The following is a 21,337-nucleotide window of genomic DNA, read 5'->3' as shown; positions in this document are numbered from 1 at the left end:
AAAAAAGTCCAAAAAGAATAAAATAAAGTTTATTATGAGGAAGTGCTAAAATTAACGCTGTATCTTTCCAAAAATCTTTGAGATGGAAAGAGTAAAAGCACACCAAAGACAGAAAAAAAGTTTGACGGGGTAAATTGGAGTGGCCGGGCTCAAAGCTAAGGCACAGGCTGACCAAAATGGGAGAGGAGAAAAAAAAAAAAAGTGCACTTCCCAAATATGGCCTTTTAACCCCAAACACCAGACAAACCCATGCATGTGGGGTATCAGTCTACTTGGGAGATGTTGCTGAACACACATTGCGGTGTTTGATTGACATATACCTGGAGCTGTACATTTATACCCGAAGTACAATTTGCGTGAGAAAAAAAAACTACTGCAAAGGCTGGTGGTAGAATCTCATGCATGGAAAGGGTTAAAATACTACCATTTGAAATACCTTGGGGCGTCTAGTTTTCAAAAACAATATATGGTTTGATGGGGTAAATTGAATTAGCCGGCTTCAAAGATAGTCTTATTAGGACATGGGGCAGTAGAACCAGATATTAAAGTTCCAAAAAAAAAGTTAAAAAATGCAACCTTCCTAAATGTGGCATTTTACCACCCAAACACCCCGACAAACCCATGCATGGGGGTATCACTGTACACACATTGGGGTGTTTGATGGTGACACATACCTGGACCTGTAAATCCATACCTGAAGCGCAATTTTAGTGATAAAAAAAGAAAGCCACAAAATAAATTACTACCAAAGTTTGACAAAGGGTGGTGGTAGAATTAGTGCATGGAAAGGGTTACAATACCAGCATCTTAAATACCTTGTGGTGTCTGGTTTTCAAAAATATTTGGCTTGATGGGACATTGAATTGGATGGCTTCAAAGACCCAAAATTGCACATTAGTGCAGCTAGTGCTCGTCACTTCGAACCCTCATGAGATTGGAGTTTTGAACATGGCAGCAATTGGGCCGCATGTGACGCAATAATCTCAAATAGTTTCATAGCTAACTGCTTCAAACATTCCCTTGCAAGGCACATTTGACACAAATGGCAAAATGACTAAATGTTCTTAGGCTGGCACTGACCATTTGTGTGGCAAACAGGGGATATACTGCAGGTAACTCACAACCACCCAAAACAAAAAAAAAAAAAAAAAAAGCACTTTATAGGCACCCTATGACACCTACAGAAAACAGAGCGAGTTCCCTTTTTACCGTCACCTGGGTCATAAGACTTAAGACCAGAAAATGACCATACTATATGGATGACGCAATGCAGCACGGAGCAGTCTGCACCCTGCACAAGCAAATTGTGAGCACTGAGTTGAGGAAATCTGTGCAGAATATGTGCGTTGTCCTTGTATGGTCCAAACCATCTGCATGTCAACATTAATTGCAAAAAAAAATCCCTTTGCATCCTTAGTGCACACACTAAGAAGAGAAGGGCACCCAGTACCAAGCGATGCCGTTTCATGCATTAGGGACAGCCAAAAGCAATGAATATATAGGATGGGTTTTGTAAACACAGTACACGCTTTTCCAAAATCTTTTTTTTTTATTTTTTCTTATGACCCTCTCTGCCATACACTATTATAAAAATAATAAGTCCTTCTGACTTCATAACTAAAAACCAAAAAAAAAAAAATAATCTCCCAGCTCTTGTCTTCCAAAAGAATGCAGGAAACTTGAGCCAGAATAAAAAGTAAAGTAAAGGCTGTTGTGTAATGGGCAGCCGAGTGTCTCCGGAAAACAAGCTTCTCCCATAGAAAGAAACCTGCAAAGATAAAAACACGCAAAAACAGGGGAGGGGAGAAAAAAAAAAAAGGGGGGAGGGAGGAGAAACAGCAGGATGTTTAAGCAGACATCACCCTCCCACACAAGATGGGAACCCCCCAATACACATAAGTGACATCCTGAAATCCCCACCTGGAGGTATTACCACCCCAGAAGGACTCATGGAAAAGCTGTACACCCCCCCCCCCTCACACTAGGACAGCCCATCATTTCCACCACATACTTGGCATCACATTGCTGCCCTACCACAACCCTCTCTATGCAGTGCTTGAAGAACAGACATGGACAGCAGAAGCACAAGAGGGTGGACCCATATTAACTTAATTTTTTTTCCAGTCTTCTTTTTTTTCTTTTTTTGTTTTCCCCCTTTCAGGTCTTCCTAAAGTTACATTTTTAGTAAGGAGAATACCATGATGTCACTCGAGCCCGACTCCTGAAAGAGACAAGACCAATGTTAAACACACGTGCCACCCGGGATCCAGCGCATGTTAGAAAGCTTCCAGCATAACCTAAAGCCCCAAGGGTTCTAAACAGTTTTCTCAGACCTGTACACTCGCCCTCTGGGTCTAGCAGTGTAACCGCTGTAGAAGCGCGAACGGGAGCTGTACGAAGCAGCCCTGGCTCGGTATCGGGCGCGTGGAAAGCCTCTGTCTGTTGTACTGATGCCCGGTCTGTTTGTCCGTTTGGGAACCACCTGCAACAAGAAGCACTTTTGAAGGGATGTTTGACAACATGCATGTGAACATAAACTTGGAGCCGGTAGGTAATTGCAGAGCAGTAGAACATTGTCACTTTAGACTATGCATTACTAGAACCTGAAGACAAATCTATTTTCTGCAAAAGAATGCGACAGGAGGGCCGCATCACTTACATATATCGTACATAACTTCCCAGCTTAGCTACTAGGACCAGCTGGAGACCATCAGGATTTGAACCAATCTTTCAATGTGCTACACTATAGTCAGCCTTAAGGAATATTCAGTGATGTTCAAACATTTTAAGTTATTCAAGATCAGGATATCTTGGTGTCTACAGCTCATGAGCAGGAAGCATTCCTTAAGAAAAATGCACAAATAAAAGTTTAGCTGCAGAAGAGGCGCTATGTATAAAGAAATTCTTATGTAAAGCTTTAAATCTGGATTAGAGGGGGCATGATGGAGTCTTCCTACTCACTGTTCTTTAGGCCACACAGAGGAGCGTGGAATGCTACACTATGTCCCAAGACCAAAAACTTCTTACTAGCCAGTAACAAGCACAACAGCCCCAGTATAATAATGGGAAAGCAAAGCGACAAGTTTAAGCTACCCACCTAATTTAAAAGAAAAGTGTACAAGTAAACGTTCTGGCTGTCAAGTACCTTTATTTGTCGCCCTCTGAAAAGAGACTCGTCTAGCGCCATCGATGTTCTTACAGATTCCTTGTCTGAGAATTCAATATATGCAAACCTAGAAAAAAAACCACTCATCTTATAGGTATATTGGGTGTTTTATATGGGTTACAAGCGGCCCACTTCATCTCATTTACTTATTCTATCACCACGGGTTGAATAGAAAAGAAATTCTTCCCAACAGATGACCAGAGTCCAAACAATGCATACCCCTTTGGATGACCTGTATACTTGTCACACAAAATGGTCACCCTATTCACAGAGCCACAGCCATGGAAATGAGCCTCGAGCTCTTCAGCAGTCGCCCCGTAGTCAACCTGCGCATAAGAGAAAAGGTTAGACAAGGGAAATACCAATTTATCTAAAGGTGTTCATCACCTACCACAGAATTTAATGTTTAACTAAACGATATGTAAAATTATAGTTAACCATCCCATGAATAATTGAGTCATGTGAAGAAAAAAAAAAAAAGAAATGAAGGGGGGGCTCCAACCAATTTTAGTAGTATTAAAAAACATTCTATAAAATTAGGCTTTTATATTTCACCCAGACTCTGTATACTTCCTGTGGTAAACAAATAAAGTCTATGGAGATAGTAACTTAATTGGACAAAGAGCTTAATTGCTCACAGCTCAGTGCGGTGTTTGAGCAGGTAAAGCCAGCCAAAAATATCACATGACTAACAATGGCGGCCATCAGCTCTGCAGATAAAAGAAGCCGAGACAAAACATACCAGTTTTATTCAATGCTCAACTATGTTGCTGGTTTTACAGGATTAAGCCTTCAGAAGATAAAATGACTGCCTAGGATCTGCCTAGGGTATAGCACCATGACCCGCTGGAGTGCAATCTAGTCTAAGCAGACATCACCTTTAAACTGGTAAACATGGTAGTTAAGACAAACATGCACCAAGAAACAAAGATTAGAACAAGGACTCACATTCCCAACGTATATGGAACGAGCATCAGCTTCCATTTTTTCTTCCACAGACATGATGACCGGTCCAGCTGCAGGAGGTAAAGGAAAGTTACTATGTTTTAAAGGCCCAGATGTGTTCTAACACGATGTTTAAACGGGATGCACTGCCTGTGCTTGAAAACACATGTATGTACACATGTAGCATGTTCATTCTGAAAAAAGCATTGAACCGACAGCCGCCTCTGCACCAAAGTGCCGAACACGATCATTAATTCAGACGGTAAGCTTGTTTGGGCACGGTCCTCCTTGCTTGACTTCTGTACTCAGTTATCCACTACTTGTCATTTCCAGTTTATTCATTGTACAGCACTATAGACTATGACAGCGCTATACAAACCAATTCTATTGACGCTATGCCTACAATACATACAGCAGTAAATACCATAAGTAGTAATGTCAAAGCAGTGAAAAGCATGAAATGTTATGTTAGACATATGCATGGGCTCGTACTTTCATGCAGAGAACATTAGAATGCACACAGATTTTAGATGTATGAATTACAGTGAGTGAAGGCACTGCAGAGGAAAACCAATATAGCATGTGGCCAATGGTAGCCACTAGCCACCATGCCCTGTACACACAAATAGAGGCGCGAGTGTAAGATTAGTCCACCGGAACACAGAACAAAAGGTTTTATGAACACCTAAACAAGCCAATAAAGGGAATAATGTAATATTGGCTTTTAAAAAGAGCTGCACTATGACCCCCGCAAAACATATTACTATCACTCACGTACCAGCCACATATATGCAATGCTTTATACATGCCGGCCACGACACGCTGATATGAGTGCGGCACAAGGAAGAGAATGGCCTTATGTGTTCGCTTACAATCAAGAGGAAGAGGGGGACAAGTCCTCCATTATGGGTGTACACAATAGCTAGTATAATGATAGTACACCAGGGGAAAATGGCATCTACCAGGCCTGTGAAGCATAGATGGGATCTACAGCACATTATATACATGTACACTTACACACATACAACAGAGTTAGAAGCTACAGAGAAGACGCTGGCGCATGTCCCAAAGAAATGTCCTGTAAATGAAACAAAGAGGTGAGGAAAGAACGACCACACTAACCATTGCCTGGCGGGGGGCTCATGTTCATCTGTTTCTCAACTTCATTCTGTAACTCCTTCAGCTTCTCTGCCTCTTCCTCCATTTCCCGCACGCGAGCCTTGATGGCCTCCAGCTCCTACGAGGAGATCAGGTCAGCATCTCACAGAAATACAAAAATTCAAATATCTTCCTCCTCGTCTTCTAAGCCACGGGAGATCCAGTCTACTTGGATATCAACGGCCAAGATTTAGAAATAACCAAGCACTGCATCATCGCTTTCATTTTTCCTGTGAGTTTTGCAGAGTTGCTCTAATGCGTTTACCCCACACCCCACCGGAGTTAAATGACCCGGCGCAGATGTGTTCAGCAGCAGATATACTCCAACCTCAACGAGAGCCAATCAGCAGAAAACCACAGGACCAGGAGGAGGAGGGTAACTACTGCACCTTCTACGCCAGGTAAGTACTCCCAGAGTGCTTTACTGTGCACTTTCCTACAGCATGGACGCTAAACCACGCTTTTAACAGATAAATACACAATCCAATCCTAAACTAATGCAGCGATGTGCACCTTAACATACCCGAGTGGCACCTAAACCCCATCACATGCCCAGCCAGGAGATGTGTTTACCCAAACACATCCCCCGACGCACGATACACTGCCCAGGTAGCCCGGCTCCAGCGAAGGACACAGGGGGGCTCTAATAATTTTCTTCCTCCATGTGAATGAGCGGTAGGTGTCCTAATGCATTTCAATAGGAACATTTTCCTGCCACCAACCGGTTTCATGGGGCAGCCAATGGTGACAAACCCCAGACTATGGAGGGTCAGACTGCTACAGCTTCTATAAACGAATGCATACGAAGGTACTTACAAAGCATTCATTGTTCGGGGCGCTGCCTGGGACACTGGAGTGTCCCTTTAAACAGAAACATCCGCTCACCTGTAGGGCCTATATGATGGCCTATAGCACATGGCTGCATAACCCCGCAGTGTGCTGTACCGCCAATGTACTGTATCAGACTCTGGTGCCTTAAGCAAAGCAGTCGGTGGCCATTTTTACTGTGGTAAAGCACACCCACGTTAAAGATATCATCCGCACAGAGGTATGTGGCGGTCAGGCCTTCCCTCCGAGCATTTTAGGACCGCTTAGTCGGCTTGAAAGCGCCGCATTACCTCAGGATGCACACCATGCGCTTTCCGTACTTCCCATCACTCACCGCAAGATAACCCACCCACCGCCATCTTCACCTCCCTAAAGAAAAAAATCCCTGACACTAATACATATCGTGTGCGCATGTCCTCACCGGATCCTCGATAGCCGGATCCCCACTGATCTCGCCAGGCTCTTCTTCTTCTAACTCCTCTTCTTCAAGTTCCTCCAATCCTCCGCCCGTGGCACTGCCTGTGGAGCTCCGTCCACCCGGTCTTCTACCGGCAGCACCTCGACTCGCGTTCCTTCGATTCCGTCTACCAGAACCCAGCAACTCGAGATCAAGATCCAATCCTCCTCGGCCCATAGGATCATCCTCGCCCGGTTCCTGCACCACTCCGGTCGAACCAGCGCCGCCACGCAGCCCATTCTCGTAATCAGTCCCACGCAGAGATGCTGCTGAGGACACCGCCGCCATCTTAAGCAAGCCTTGAACGCAGAGCGCTGGGACCCACCCTTATAACCGTCCGCAGCCTAAGAATGGCTCTTGTATATGTCACTCACGGCAGGGTAGCAGGCAGTTGGCTGAGTAGAATTTTATTGTTTCCTCGGGCGCCAGGGAGAAGACCCACCCATCCGGTTAGAGGGGATTGGTCCTTACGGAAAGCTGGGGCGGGCCACCAAATAGCGTCAACCTGTGTGTTCTGCGGCCTGACGTGTTTGTTCCTTTTAGAACGTGTAGGTCCCTATTGACCCTCCCGCTACTATAGCTCAGAATGCTTGCCGGGTATCAGTGTATCTCAATATTCTACCCCCAAAAAGCCATAATAATGTGCATGGAATCAGTTTATAAATGAAATACTATATATATATATATATATATATATATATATATATATATATATATATACATATACCTTATAGACGTAAGTATACCTTATAGACGTACATATACCTTATAGACGTAAGTAAGAAAACAAGCCAGTGTGTTAGTGGGGGAAGGGCAGAAGTAGCACCTGGTTTAGCCCCTGGAAGCACATTTGTACATCTTCTCATCGTCCTTGACCATGAAGCTTTGCTCTAAATTGAAACTAATCTGAGGAGATCAATGGACTCATGGCAGTCCAAATGGAAACAAAATTGTTTTCCCCTTGATGCGGTTTTACCGTTCGATAATTGTTGCACTTCTGGCAGAAAGCCCAGGAATGGTAGCCTTCTCTATTAGTTAAAACTCCAGGTAGGAGAAAAAAAAAAAAACATTACAACCTGCGTCCTAGAAATATGAAATCTCTCCATAACACGACATGAGATTAAAATTAGTTTTTAAATTTTCAAACCCATATACACAGAGATGAGCTTCCCGCCACCAATCCATCACATTCTGCAGCACTCTACAAACATTGATTAATACATTATATTACAGGACAGAAGTACAGACCGGCAGCAGGAGCGAGACTAGGAAAGGTTAGGCAGAGGTAGGCGGGGGAGAGCTAACCTTTTGGCTTCAATAAAAAAGCGTGTTTTAAGGGATTTTTTGAAGGCCTTGGGGAGAGTCGAGTAACATGGCGTTGGGTATTCCAAAGGGCAAGGGCAGCCCAAAGTGAGCTGACTGAAATAGATATAATGCTAAAGCACAGATACGTTACATGGCTTATCACTACGTGTAACCCATATACCCCAAAAGCAGAAATCAAGGAAAAGCTCCCCAAACATGGTAAAAATGGATCCTGCACTGGGTCACGGGCAGTGTTAACTCTACATATTATTATCGTGTATTATAAATATACACACAGCATTGGTTTTTATTACTACATTTCTTATCTTCATTATATATGCTGATTATATCCAACTTCATGATTTGGAGTTATCTTAAAATTTACTCTAAAGGTGGTGATAACTCAAATTGTATGAGTTGTAGTAGAAGTAGTAGTGTTTCTTGCATAGTGATTTAGGTTGGAAAAAATAAGACACGATCAAATTTCTTTTTATGATTCAAGTGTTGGCATGAAAGAGGTTGAATTGTCACCAATATACTTATTTATTATTTATTTATATAGCCCCAACAATTTACACAGCGCTTCTTACAATGCATATATTCAAGGGGTATGACAAGACGAGAATTAGAAACCGATACATTTGGTGGAGAGAGCCCTGCTCGCAAGTTTCTAATCTAGGGAATGGGGTGACAAACATAAGGCACGGAGAAAGGGTGAGAGGTAGTGTGGTGATTGTATCAATGACAAGGAAGTTCTAGCAGCTAAGATGGTCTGCTTCTCTGAATATTGGAAGTGGATTCCAGAGATATGGGGCACCTCGAGTGAAGTCTTGTAGAAGGGAAAAGGAGCGAGGAGGAGAGCCAAGTAGGGGAGTATTTGTTTATGAGGGCAGAAATGTATGGAGGAGCAGTGTTATGGATGGCCTGATATGTTAGTACCAGGATTTTAAATTTTATTCTAAAGGGAATTGGGAGCCAGTGGAGGATTTCACAGAGTTGGGAAGCAGAAGAGGAGCGGCGTGCAAGGAAGATAAGGGAATGAACCAGGGTTTTTGTGTTTTCTTGGGTAAGGAATGGGCAGATGTGAGAGATGTTACATCAGGCCTGGTTAGTAGGAGAGACAGTCGTGTTGTTAATGCTAATAGAGAATTCAGGTACTGGGGTGGAGATGGAAGGAGGGTAGGTAACGAGTTCAGTTTTAGAACTGGAGCCTTTTCTTCCCTTAGTGTTTACCTCAACTTTGTAAAGGGCATCAAGTTTATTTAGAAGTGTCTAAAATTTGCTAGACAATGTACTTATTGGTCTACAATATTTGTGTTAAAATGTTTCCATTAATGTGTCAACAGGATTCAATTTGAAGAAGAGACCACTGAGGTCACATGTGTATGTAACGTTACCTTGTTTCCTATGTTAACCTTTTAAAAAAGTATATACACGTCTATTTTCTCTTGGTTCTACATTCATTTTTCTTGCCAATATCTACATGACCAAATTAATTGTTTAGGAGAAATAGTTTTCTATGAATATCGGAGTTCACACAAATAGATCACAAACAATGCACTTTCCGCTACCATTAAAAGCCAATAAGGTTTGATGATTAACAGCAATGAATAAAAACACAATGTTTCCCCAACGTAAATGCAAATAAATAAAGCAAAAATTTGATATATATATATATATATATATTTTATTGTATTAAAAGTCAACTGCAGTACAAAAATAAAGTTGTATAATGAATGATAGGGTTAACCAAGCAGGCAATAATGCACAGAACTCTGGCATTGTGGGGCAGCCAGTTATAAATCCCTGTAGAGGAATACTGCAAGCAGGACACAAATGGGAGTGGGTTGGTTAGGAAGATTTGGGGTTTTTTTTCTTGGTGACATAGGATTACATCAGTGGGAAACAGGCATAATACAACATTAAAACAAATACTATATATAATATAGACCTTTTCATACACAACGATAAGACTGTAAAAGAGCAGAATTCCCACCATTAGCTACAGGACAACCTGGTCATGGACGCCTGCTACCAGCTCTCCCTTTCATGACTACGTGCATTATAACTGGCTTACCCTCATCCACCTCTCATTGTGCAGACTACTTCGTGTCTACACCGAACCCTTCATCCTTTACTTATACATTTACTCTTAAATTCAAGTTCCAAAAGAAAATCGATGCCACATTTTTAAACAGTGTGTTTCATTTATTCAGCCCCACGTATCTGTGATCAAGTCATCATTGGTGAGATAAAATAAATATGTGGAGATATGACACCCCCTTTAAGTCCCCTTTCTGGTCCTCTTATTTGAAAGCATTGTTTTAGCTAAGGCTTCAGAAGCTGTAATTATATAGATCATATACGCACACACGTACATACATATACACATACATACATATAGTCTGTTGTAAAATGATTGTAGTGTCTTGAGAAGTGTTTAAACAAATGTATGTCTGCAGTGAGGCCAGAAACATATACTTGAATTCATCAAGATTGTTGGCTTTGGCCATTTACCATTTGGATTCATAAAATATGGAGCCTAAATACAACACTTGTTTCACTGACCAATCACCAAATTAGGTAAACAATATTTGGCAGAAATTGTGCAAGTTTTAATACATTTATTTAAAAAGAGCCAATTTGGTTTGTAAGCTTGGCAAATTGCTTTACACCGCTGTCCAAAATGTGAAAAACTTTGCATTTTTGGACCTTACAAAAAAGATTTAAAAAGACCTATTTTAAATAAACCCCACTGTGTGTATGTATAATCATTTGCCTTTTTTAAAATAAATGATTTCACATTCTCTACTAGCTACATATATATACACACACACACACATTAAGTATCATCATAATACACCATTAGAATTACCTTAGGTGTTCTTTTAATGCGAAGCCGGGTCTTAAACCAGGGAATTTTTGCAAGGGTTTAGAGTAATGTGTTGTGTAATTATATATAGGTCACGCTCAAAATATGTCATGGAGGGGACAAGAAAGGTAATGAAAAAGCCTTCCACTTAATTTATAGGAGATGCAAGGAGTGAATTTGAAAGTAACTTCCTATTAACTATATGGGGTCACAGAACCCATATTTTCATTAAACAGAATAGAGGCACCCCATCTGAACCATCCCGTTGAACAGTGACTATCACTAAGTGTTTACACCAGAGCCATAGCATCCTAACTCAGCACCACAACCTAGGGTACAGAAAAAAGATTACGCAATGATTCATTCTCCTTCGTTCACGTATTGCAAAGGAACAACAGGCTGGTCTTTCTAATTGGTCTGCTAAGTAGGGACAAGGCACATAACCGCTATGGATCAGTGTGAAAAACCTAGGCTGATTAAGAAATCTACGTAGCATATGAAATTTTCTAAAGGCACAATCTTACTTTAGGAGATCTATCGACTAACAGTTGCCTTATTTATTGACTAATAACTTGGTAAAATCTGAGATTAAGTGAGCTTTTCAGTGTTCCATCTCAACGATGCATCGTGAAGGTCCAGCCACAGTGTACTTCTCCTGCGTGAAAGGCTAAACTACAAACGTGCAGTGAATAGACCACATCCACAAAGCCAGTTGCAGGTAAAGTATTAGTGAATAAACCTAAAGGGAGTTAAAATATAGAGAGTAAAAACTCTGATGTTGTTAAAGGAAACTTAATATAAGGTTCTGCAGGTCATTGTATCAATATTAATAAAAATCTTCCACAACAATGAACTGTTCGGCAACATTAACCCTTTAAACATTACAAAACCCTAAATGAACACACGGAAAAACGTGTTTCACTAAATAATGCAAAATGTTTTATAGCTGATCTAAACCAATTAACTAATCTGCCTAGATCTTTGTATAAGAGCATTTTACACTCATGGAGGGAGTTTTCAGCAAGGTCTTACTGACCCTAGATGGACTTAATCAAACAAATGGTCCCTTACCTCTGTAGCTCTCCTATACAATCCTTTATTCCCTTTCTTTTAATAAAGGACTATAGTGCGATTTTTATAGAATGCTACAACAGAGGACTTTATTAGGACTATGTAGAAACTCAAGCCAATGTCTACCCCAATTATACATTCCATTTGATGAATATGAAAAATACCCGATGACTGCAGCCATGCTATTTCTTAAAGGAAAATCACAATCCAATACCCTTCAAAGTGTATCTGTAGCTACAAGCACATAACAGCCTCTGCCATGTTTATCTAACCCAAGTGGACTTTCCCTAAATTTTGTTCCTCAGGATGTCATAGTCTACACGAGGCAAAAGGCTGTAAGAAGAAAATCTTACTTGATTTCTTATTTGCCGTTAGAACCATTGCTATGATTAGTGTTTGGTTTTCGATGGATGCTGCTTTGGATAAAAAGTAGTACTTTGGCAATCTAATTCTGCATACTTCTATTTATCAACTTCACACCAGATCACTCCCAATCCTAAATGTTAAAAACAAAAGGCTCCAAAAAGCTAGAATTGCTTACATGCCCAATAAAATGCAAAATGAGCATACTATCATTGTTTTGAGGAGGAAAATTAAAAGATTTACAGTCCAGATGACAGTCTGGCAATCACTAGAAATCTACTTATCAGAAAGCACTTTAGAATACAGGGCTATTTAAAAAAAAAAAAAAAAGGAAATATAGAGCGCTTTATATTATGCATTATACTTGGCCCTTTCTGCCTTTCTTACAGAGGATACTCGTAGGACTGAGCTCCTGGTTCATTCGCTGCTCCTCTAAGCCCATCAATTTCAAATATAGAAGAGAAGGGAAAACCTGCCTTGTTTTGTATCAGAATTCTTTACAGTTTATTGGGATCAAAAGACTTATTAGGCGGCAGTCATACTGAGCAACGTTGGCAGTTTGCTCTCTTATAGAATCTGCGGCTGTCCACAGTTATCCTCCTGGCCTGTAGTGATCCCTTTAATCCATGCAGCCATCCAAAACAGTCATTTGTACTTTTAATTAATGCCAGGTCAGCAATTGATAAGCGGTGAGCAGCTCTCCCTTATTATGGCATTCAAATCTGCCAGTGTTAACGTTTCTTCCCCCCCATATGTTTAATAATAGATTTCAAACTAACTGCCAAGGAGCCCATTAAGAAAAGGCATCTAGACACATTTCTATCCCACTTCTTTTATACACCAGTGATAAATTATGTTACAAAGTACTTCAAATAATATAGTGTGAGCAAACTTTAAAGGAACCGGAGGCCATTTAAATGGTGGGATATACGTGCTTAAAGTCAAGCCTCATTATTATATACATAGAAGCCCCTTCCTTAAAACACAAACATAACATAAACATGAAAAACACATCGTTGCAAAACCTCCTCCTTGATTCCAGCACCTTTTCTGCGGATTACAGGAGTTATGAAGACATGAAGGGGATGCTGCGGGTTCAGTGCTGTATCCTAAAGAAACTCGGCATGGCTGTCCCTTAAATAATACACTTTAAAAGGATATGTTGAAACATTTAAAACAAAACATACAATTTTGATGTGCAACTTAATGTAGTGAAAGGTCCACAATGAGGAACTACATATTCAAATGGCATGATTACAAGCAAATGTGCATTTTCTTCTTAGAGATGTCCACACATATTCATAAAGATAGCTGCCCTCATCTGTGAGCAACCGTTTTCTCCCAACTTAGTAAAACAAAAACAAAAAAACCGAAATCTACAATTATAACTTAAATCTTCGATAAACCTTCACAATTCCTAAGATTAAAATAAATTGGGTAGCAGCATTTCTCATATACTGAGAATCTCCATTGAAATAAATAATACATAACAAGTGCTAAGGAAAGCAGGACCAGAGCGCCATGCAGAAGCTTGGAGCCTTCTTATTTTGGATGCCGAAAAATAGAAGCCAAAAATCCATTAAAAGGCATACATTCTTAATTAGCAAGTAGAGTGGTACATGTATTTTTATATCATTGAAGCACTATTTATACCTGAATAACTTTTTATAAGCAGAGGCCACTGGGCATCATGACTTAACAAAAGATACGGTATTGTCCAGATTGTAGGCCACACACTTATAGCAAGGAGCCATTTTAAAGAAAATGTAATTTTTAAAGGAAAAAAATACCCCAGTAGAAGGGTAAAACAGTGTTTTCTCACCAATGCTCTTTTATACTCTCTTGGTGTCCCTACCTCCTCCGCCGACTGCTTCCATGTCCCCGTCTCCTTTTCCATAGCTCATCGTCTTCTGTCCTCGTCCTCTTCAGGTTTCAGGTCTGTTAACCAGGCCTCCTAAAGCGCTTCCTCAAAAGGGTGGAGCCTCCATGCACACCCTCTCATCTGATTGGAGGAGCGGCTGTTCCTGTGGTCCGCACTTTAGCTCCACCTTTTGAGGAAGTACTCCAAGAGACCAGAAAATAGCAGATGGATTTCCACCTAAAGTGAAGCGTTTCTGCACCTCTCTTTATCCGCAAATTCGTCTGCGTTATTCTGGACTCTGGGGAGGCCTGCTTAATGGAGCTGATACCGAGGAGCAGCGGAAGAAAGGAGACAGAAATAGAAGATGACAAAGAGACAGAAGAGGTCTGTGGAAGAGGTAGGGAGACAATGAGAGATAGCATGCATTAGGGATATTATTGCGTGTGTCAGGGAGGCAGGAGAGACCACCTCTTTTCCAGGAGACTTGAGACCTCCAAGACAGCGCAGGAAAAAGGCACCACTTGCCTATAAACTCTGATTATAGGTCGTACCCTAATTTAAAGTTTTATATTTTGGGGAAAAATGTGCGACCTATAATCCAGATAATAATAAAAAATGACAGTGTAAAGGGGTCACAATATTAGCAATCGTAGACCATGATTTTTAACTGCGCTATGAGAACTCTTCCTGTTTCCCTTTCGGAATAATGAGTATTCTTAACATAAAAATGAGACGCCCAGTTCATCTCTGTGCATTGCTGTATCACTTTCTTTTAACAGCAAAGGACTGCGGTGCATCCTGCATCGAGGTATGGAACAAGTCATGCTTCATGTGTGTTCCTTTTTATGGAGTTTAGGGTCACTGTAGAATCGGGGTTAGAATTGTGAGTCAATCTCCAAGAGAGATTGGCCTTTATGAGAGAAATCCAATTTCAGTAGCAGCACAAGGATCAATCTGGGCATAGGCACAGACTTTTGCTGGTAATCTCTAATTAACCATGGGAACAGCAGCAAATAAACACACTGAATATTGACCTTTGTCTGTCACTGAACAGGATGCTGAACGTGACAGGACTGCTAAAAGAAAAAGTTCCACTGGTCATCACATCATTGCCCCATGTTTGTCATCCTAGTCTAGTAAAGTAGGCTAAGATGTCAAGCTCTACTCCCTGTCCCAGAACAGACAGAATCAGAATTCCTGGAGAACCCCCACCGAAATATACACATCATCACCAAAAGGAAGAGAAGCAATAAATAGAGCACTGCTCAGAAAACATTGACATAGATACTACTCTCACAAAAGATCAGAGTAACATAAACCAACAAAACAATGGCATTCTCACACACAGACTGTGCAAGGTAACATGGTGCACATGCACAGAGAACACATTAAAATGCACTGTGCTCAAACACAAGTAAAAACCATAAACTCCGACATGTGGAATGCAGACAAATTCGCCAAGTGTACTGGAAAGGACAAGCATACACCGAATACAGACACTGCACACATAGAGCAACACAGATGCTCAGAAGTTGTGTACTGAACACATATACAGCGTGATACACACATGGTGATCAACACAGAATCGCTCACATACAATCACAGCGCATATACACTGTGTCAAATGCATGTCACTACAGAACATAAGCTGCCCACAAATAGGGACAAACAGAAGTGCACAGCAAAGTTTGCCACAACACACACACACACACTAACACCCATGCTCACACACCAATACCAAGCTGGTTGCATATGGATAAACTAAGAGTGATGCTTTTCTGCCACTTGTCAGGTATTGCCGTCACTTGCTAGCAAAGAGTGCTCCCACGGTCATCAAAGCTCCCAGGGCAACAGCCCCTGTCAGTACAGTCTTCAGTGACGCCCAGTTCCCTTCACGCTGTCTCCGAGCCTCTTCTATAGCACCGTCTCCATATAAAGCCAGGAACCCGTTCTGAAAGGGACACGGTAACAAGAGTGGAAGTTACACACTGCAGCTGGACAATATGGTCGTGTGCGTCTGCAAGAATTATACACTATGAAAAATGATCTAATGGGCGTAGTGGATACTTTATGTATCTGTGGTGGGTGTATGCATACATTATCAATGAAAAAGGGCGTTCCTCACCCATCCCCCATTGCTCTGCATCCATTCTCTCAGGTGTGTCTCTAGATACATCACCATCCAGTCTTGGATCTGTGGCAGAAGACGGTCCATCTCTTTATTGACACTTTCGGCACAAAGAGCAGCTCCAAACACAAAGAAGGCCACCACTCGGCCCCAGTTCACCCCACCTTGAAAAAGGCCACCTGCCACCTCCGCAAAGCGTGTGTACGCGGTACCAGGTGTCACGTGAATCTGTGTGGAGATCTCACTGAATGCCTGACGGAAACGTTCTTCAAACTCATCCCCTGCGGCGCGCATGGCAGAATGCAGCGCACAGGAGGCTCCTCCGACGGGCTCAGAAATTAACCCACGCTGGTAAAGCTTATACCGTACAAAATCCTCCACCAGGGGACGAGATCCTGGGTCAGACTGCGCCATCCAGCTTCTCTCTGAAAGAAACAAACATGCATATACGTGACATCTGGCATGTGTGATGGGCCCAGAGCTCCATGAAATCCTCCTAATCTACTGCTCATCCATGCCAAAGGCCCACACAGCAAGGAATAGCCCCCCATTCACAATACTGAATGAACTGGACCTTACCCAACACTTCTTTTACAGGAGGCACACCTAATACCCCCCTTCCATAAAGGCCCGCATGGCATCCTAAAGTTATAATATCCATGCAAACAGGCTCGAGTAACCCACATTATGTAAAGGATTTGTTTACGTGCTGGGGAGGGGTTAATCAATGGTACGGGCTCCGGTAGTGTGTTAGTCTCAGTGTCTTTTAATGCACTGGCATAAAGGGAGCTACTCAGTGCTCTGCTTATTTGCTATTGTGAGTGGCTCTGGTATGGAAGGGGTTAACCCCGTGAGTGCCGCTGTTTCTCTCACCCGTTAGGTACTTGGCGGGGCTGCCCCGGAAACGTGTAGGTCCTTTCTCATACTGTTCCTTCCATTCACGGTTCTCTTGCCGTTTTTCTGCCTTCTTCTTTGGGTTTTAATTCACGACCACTTCCGGTTGTGTCATGGCGACGCCCGACGACATCCTAAACGCGATCTCCGCCTGCAGATTGGACAGCCCGCCTCGCCTGGGCCAGGAGTAGGTTAGGACTGTAAAGTACAGAATAAATGCGTAAAACGGGCAGGTGGGACATCCAACACAGAATGGCAGTGACGTATTAAATGGACCCACAAGACTAATGGTAGAGGCTGGGGTTGTTGGCCCCGACTGGATTGGGAAGTCATTTCATTGCGAAGAACTGGATTACTTATAACCTCATAGCTAATATACGAACAAATAAATAATTATACTGTATACAAATCTCCTGGCGCCCCATCTGTTCTCAGCTGGAATGCCCGTAAGGCTCATAGCCACACTTTATGTGCATGACAACTCCCATCACTCTCAGTCTGCCACTGTGCTGAACAATTATCATTATGAGAAAATTAACACCTGTTGGGGGAAAAAAACATTATTAAACCCACTAGTAATGGTATGTATTGTATTTGAGCCCAGACAACATCGTAGCCCTGGAATTCATTAGCCTAGCCACTATCCTGCTCTAAAGGCAATTTATCGCTTTGCCTGGCTGAGCATAATGGGAGTTCGCAGCATATGTCGTGTTTCAGGCTCGAAATGATTATGCTGCTACCGATTTGTTTCCCGTCGTTTCCTCCACCGGCAGGTGCTGATCCCTCCATCGTGTAATCACCTTGTACTCGGTGACCTTCCCCGGTCTATTGCTGCCAGACGGGGGAAGTGGGTAGACATGGATAGCACACAGAAAACACACAGAGCTAGTGGAGGGGGTGCTATACAGATAATTACGGTAGTGGTCCATGGACTCCTGAGATGCAGAATGAATGAGTGGGGGGGGGGGTGAAGGACAGGCAGTGAGAGGTTCAGGCGGCTGAAACGGGAATGCAGGTGGTTACAGGCGGAGAGGAGGCTCGTCACAAGGATGCTTTAACTTAGGTAGACAGATATTTGCATTTAAGGGGGTGTAGAGTACCGGCAGGAGTAAAGAAAGTATATGTTGCGGGAGCCGCGATACGGGCTGTCACTTGTTGGGGTGTTTAACACTCTGAGAGAAGAATGTCTCGCCCCTCGCGGCCTCCCTCGGGTGATATCCCCAGGAACCTGAGTTACATCGCCGGGCTGTATGAACGTGCCTATTACCGGACCGCCAGACCGAGCCTAGAGGAGCAGGAGGAAGAAGCAGAAGCTGCTGCGGGAGGCTCGTGCACCGTATCCGTACCGCAGCCTCCGCGAAGGTGGCGCTCTCGTTCTGCACCTGCCCTACGCGTGACCCGGGGAGAGCGTCGCCGTAGCCCGGAGACCAGGAAGAGGGTTCGCTTTGCGGACTCGCTGGGGCTAGAGCTGGAGTCTGTGCGCCACTTTAGGCGGGAGGACATGCCCTGTGTACCCCTTTCCGTCACCCACCGGCTACAGACGGAAGCAATGCGACAAGTGGTCGGCTCCTGCATCTCCAGGGAGCAGCCGGTACGTGAGGTGCATTCACCTCTCTCTCTATATATGTATAATAAATATACAATATATAACTATATATCATTCTCCATGTGTCTTACCTCACATATAGAACTCTCCTCACCCTCATTACTGTAAATCTTTGCATGCCATGAAGTATATATATATATATATATATATATATATATATATATAAATACAGTATCTATCTATCTATCTGTCTATCTATCTATCTATCTATCTATCTATCTATCTATCCATCATTCTATCTGATTTGTTCATAATGTACAAAAAGGCACCATGTGAAAAATAGATCTCCTTTGAAGGCCGAATGAGGACATATTTGTCTTGCTGGAGTAATAAAAATACTGTTTTTGTTTTCACACATAACTATTATTAAAATACCTAACTCTATTTAATAAATAAATAGAAATAAAACATACACCTGTTTATGTTTGTGGATATGTGTCCCTCTTTTATGACTGCAGTCAGGTAGTCATCATGGCCCCACTCGGAGAAGACACTCAAGGGCGTTTCTTGTTGGTGAGAAGAAATGTTTCCTCTCAGCTCATCTCACCTATAGTTTATTATTCAGCTAATAAAGTCCCTTATTATCCGTGACTTCTTTAGGTATCTCCTGCTAAATTCCATATGTTCACCTTCTCTGAAGCAGACACAGCAGCGTTTGCTATAAACCTTATTACTATCAAAAAAATGCACATTATAATGTGTTCTACAACCCGGTGTAAGGTTTATATCCGTCCCTCTGTTATCTGTCTTAGTGTTGAGATGAGAATCGCAATGGGATCCCTCTAGCTGACTTTGATTATTTCCTTCAATATGTCTACTCCCTCATTTCATTCACAAAACCGGATGCTGTATTTGCATACACTGAAGTCATGCTGAAAGAGAATAGTAAGATAACTATATATTTTTTTCTGTGTTCCAGAGCTGGTGTGAGGCTCGCCATGTGCTATCTCCCTCATGGTTGTCTGAGCCTGGGACGTTGGGCAAGCAGGTATGGGAACGTGGTGCATGGGATGAGCAGACATGGGACCAGCGTGTGTGCCTGCAGAGCATGCGCTGCGAAAGCTGTTTCCTATGGGGTACCGTGCGGGTGCTGGACCTGGCGTACGAAAAACGCGTCACTGTACGTTACACCATGGATGGATGGCAATCCCACCATGATACACATGCTCTATATGCTGCTCGGCTGTGCCATGGGGGGGCTGGGCACCCTGGGACCGACCTCTTCACTTTCCGTCTTCCTTTGCCTCCTAGGGATCAGCATCAAGCCCCATCTTTGCTATTTGCCATCCGTTATCAGGTGGGGGAGGAGGAGTTCTGGGACAACAATGGGGGTAAAAATTATAGCCTATCCCTTTGTAAAGCAGAACCCCCACCTCTGGTGCAGGAGGCAGGGAATGGATGGATACATTTCATTTAGTATACTGGACTGTAAGCAACCCCTGATCACACTCCAATAACAGACTAGTCACCCTAAAGTGACACCAAAGGAAATGACCAAATGGCTAACACACACCAACAATGATCAAAACAGAAGTGAAGGGAAGGAGAATAGGATAGGTTGCAGGTTGGACCGTGTAACAAATCCAACAGTAATGTGCTGGAGAAAAAATGGCAGAAATAAGAAAGCTAAGAAAAGTGGTGGGTACAGGAGTATAGCGAGAAAAATATATCATGAGAAATTTACAGACTGAAGACTTTCGGGTAAAACACGGGGTAAAGGTCATGCTTACAAAGGCTGGAGCAGTTCTATAGCAAAGACGTGTTTTTGGAGCAGTCACAGCAGATACAATAGAGCTGCTCATAGGTGAAATTTTACTACTTTGCCTTTCAATTTTTGCAGTTTCCACCTTAATTATATGGAATGTTAGTTTTTGGACTTTGCTATATGCAAAAGAAGAGCACCACGGTATATATCAAAGTGCAATACGCAGTGGTGCTCTGTTCATATGGGTAATGATGTAACTGATGATGTACACAAGGACTGTTAATAGAAGGGACTGTTAATAAACTGTTACGGGTTTATAGAAGGGTCAGAGACATATTCAGAAAATACTTTGGTGGGAGCTCTCTCCCCTTGCCACCTGCCTCTACTACAAGATGCCTTTTTATGTGGTGACCAGTGACCTACGCCTTTTGTCAAACTCCGCTCCTCAAGGGCTAATGCCAGGCTTGGTTTTAATATTGCTGCTTCAACAAACATGGCGTAGTTAGCCATTCGTCACATTAGCTTTATCCACCTCCGATCAAGCAGCTGCACTCTCAAATCACAGCCTTTCTGGGACCTCGAATCATAAGTGTGTAACTCTGTGGTCCAGTATCTATCAGATGCCAGCAACCAGTGAGTCCACCAGCTGCATCATGACATTATCCTTCACCTGGAATCCAAATTCTTCACCGTTACCATCATTCCGTTGTAAATGGTGAAGCATTTCCATAACACATTGCAATGACGTTTTTATTTTAACACAAAACACAGATTCAAATAACTTCTTATAGTCTATATGTGGCCTTCAGGTTTATCTCAAAGATTTTTTCTTCCTGGCTGGTTCTCCTGGGGCTGCCAAGCGCTGACAGCCTAAGCATGAGCCTGGCAGCATCAGATGAGATCTCCTCGCATCGTATCTTTTCAGAGATCACTTTCAATTACGTGAAGCGCGATCAATCGCTTCCTTGCAGCAGCACT

General features: G+C 42.5%; 2 protein-coding genes across 3 annotated transcripts; one reads left to right on the top strand and one right to left on the bottom strand.

Moving 5' to 3' along the window:
* Window positions 1-1,529: 1,529 nt before the first annotated feature.
* Window positions 1,530-16,579, bottom strand: LOC128497883 (polyadenylate-binding protein 2). Of its 2 annotated transcripts, XM_053468119.1 has the most exons (8): window positions 16,152-16,579; window positions 15,855-15,977; window positions 5,234-5,348; window positions 4,115-4,182; window positions 3,386-3,492; window positions 3,146-3,233; window positions 2,334-2,482; window positions 1,530-2,221 (listed from the first exon to the last, which is right to left on the bottom strand). In XM_053468119.1, exons 1-8 carry the CDS (start codon window positions 16,566-16,568, stop codon window positions 2,182-2,184), a joined length of 1,107 nt encoding a protein of 368 aa, XP_053324094.1. In that variant the 5' UTR covers window positions 16,569-16,579; the 3' UTR covers window positions 1,530-2,181. The 2 variants fall into 2 exon arrangements, with proteins under 2 accessions (XP_053324094.1, XP_053324085.1); XM_053468110.1 differs by lacking the exons at window positions 15,855-15,977; window positions 16,152-16,579 and adding an exon at window positions 6,519-6,866.
* A 1,471-nt stretch (window positions 16,580-18,050) lies between these two features.
* PPP1R3E (protein phosphatase 1 regulatory subunit 3E) lies at window positions 18,051-20,240 on the top strand. Its single transcript, XM_053468181.1, has 2 exons — window positions 18,051-18,639; window positions 19,574-20,240. Exons 1-2 carry the CDS (start codon window positions 18,232-18,234, stop codon window positions 20,069-20,071), a joined length of 906 nt encoding a protein of 301 aa, XP_053324156.1. The 5' UTR covers window positions 18,051-18,231; the 3' UTR covers window positions 20,072-20,240.
* Window positions 20,241-21,337: the final 1,097 nt, after the last annotated feature.

Source organism: Spea bombifrons, chromosome 1 (assembly GCF_027358695.1).
Source record: "Spea bombifrons isolate aSpeBom1 chromosome 1, aSpeBom1.2.pri, whole genome shotgun sequence".
Lineage (NCBI taxonomy): Eukaryota > Metazoa > Chordata > Amphibia > Anura > Pelobatidae > Spea > Spea bombifrons.
Note: the sequence above shows the minus strand (reverse complement) of the source record. Positions and strands in the feature narration are given on the sequence as shown.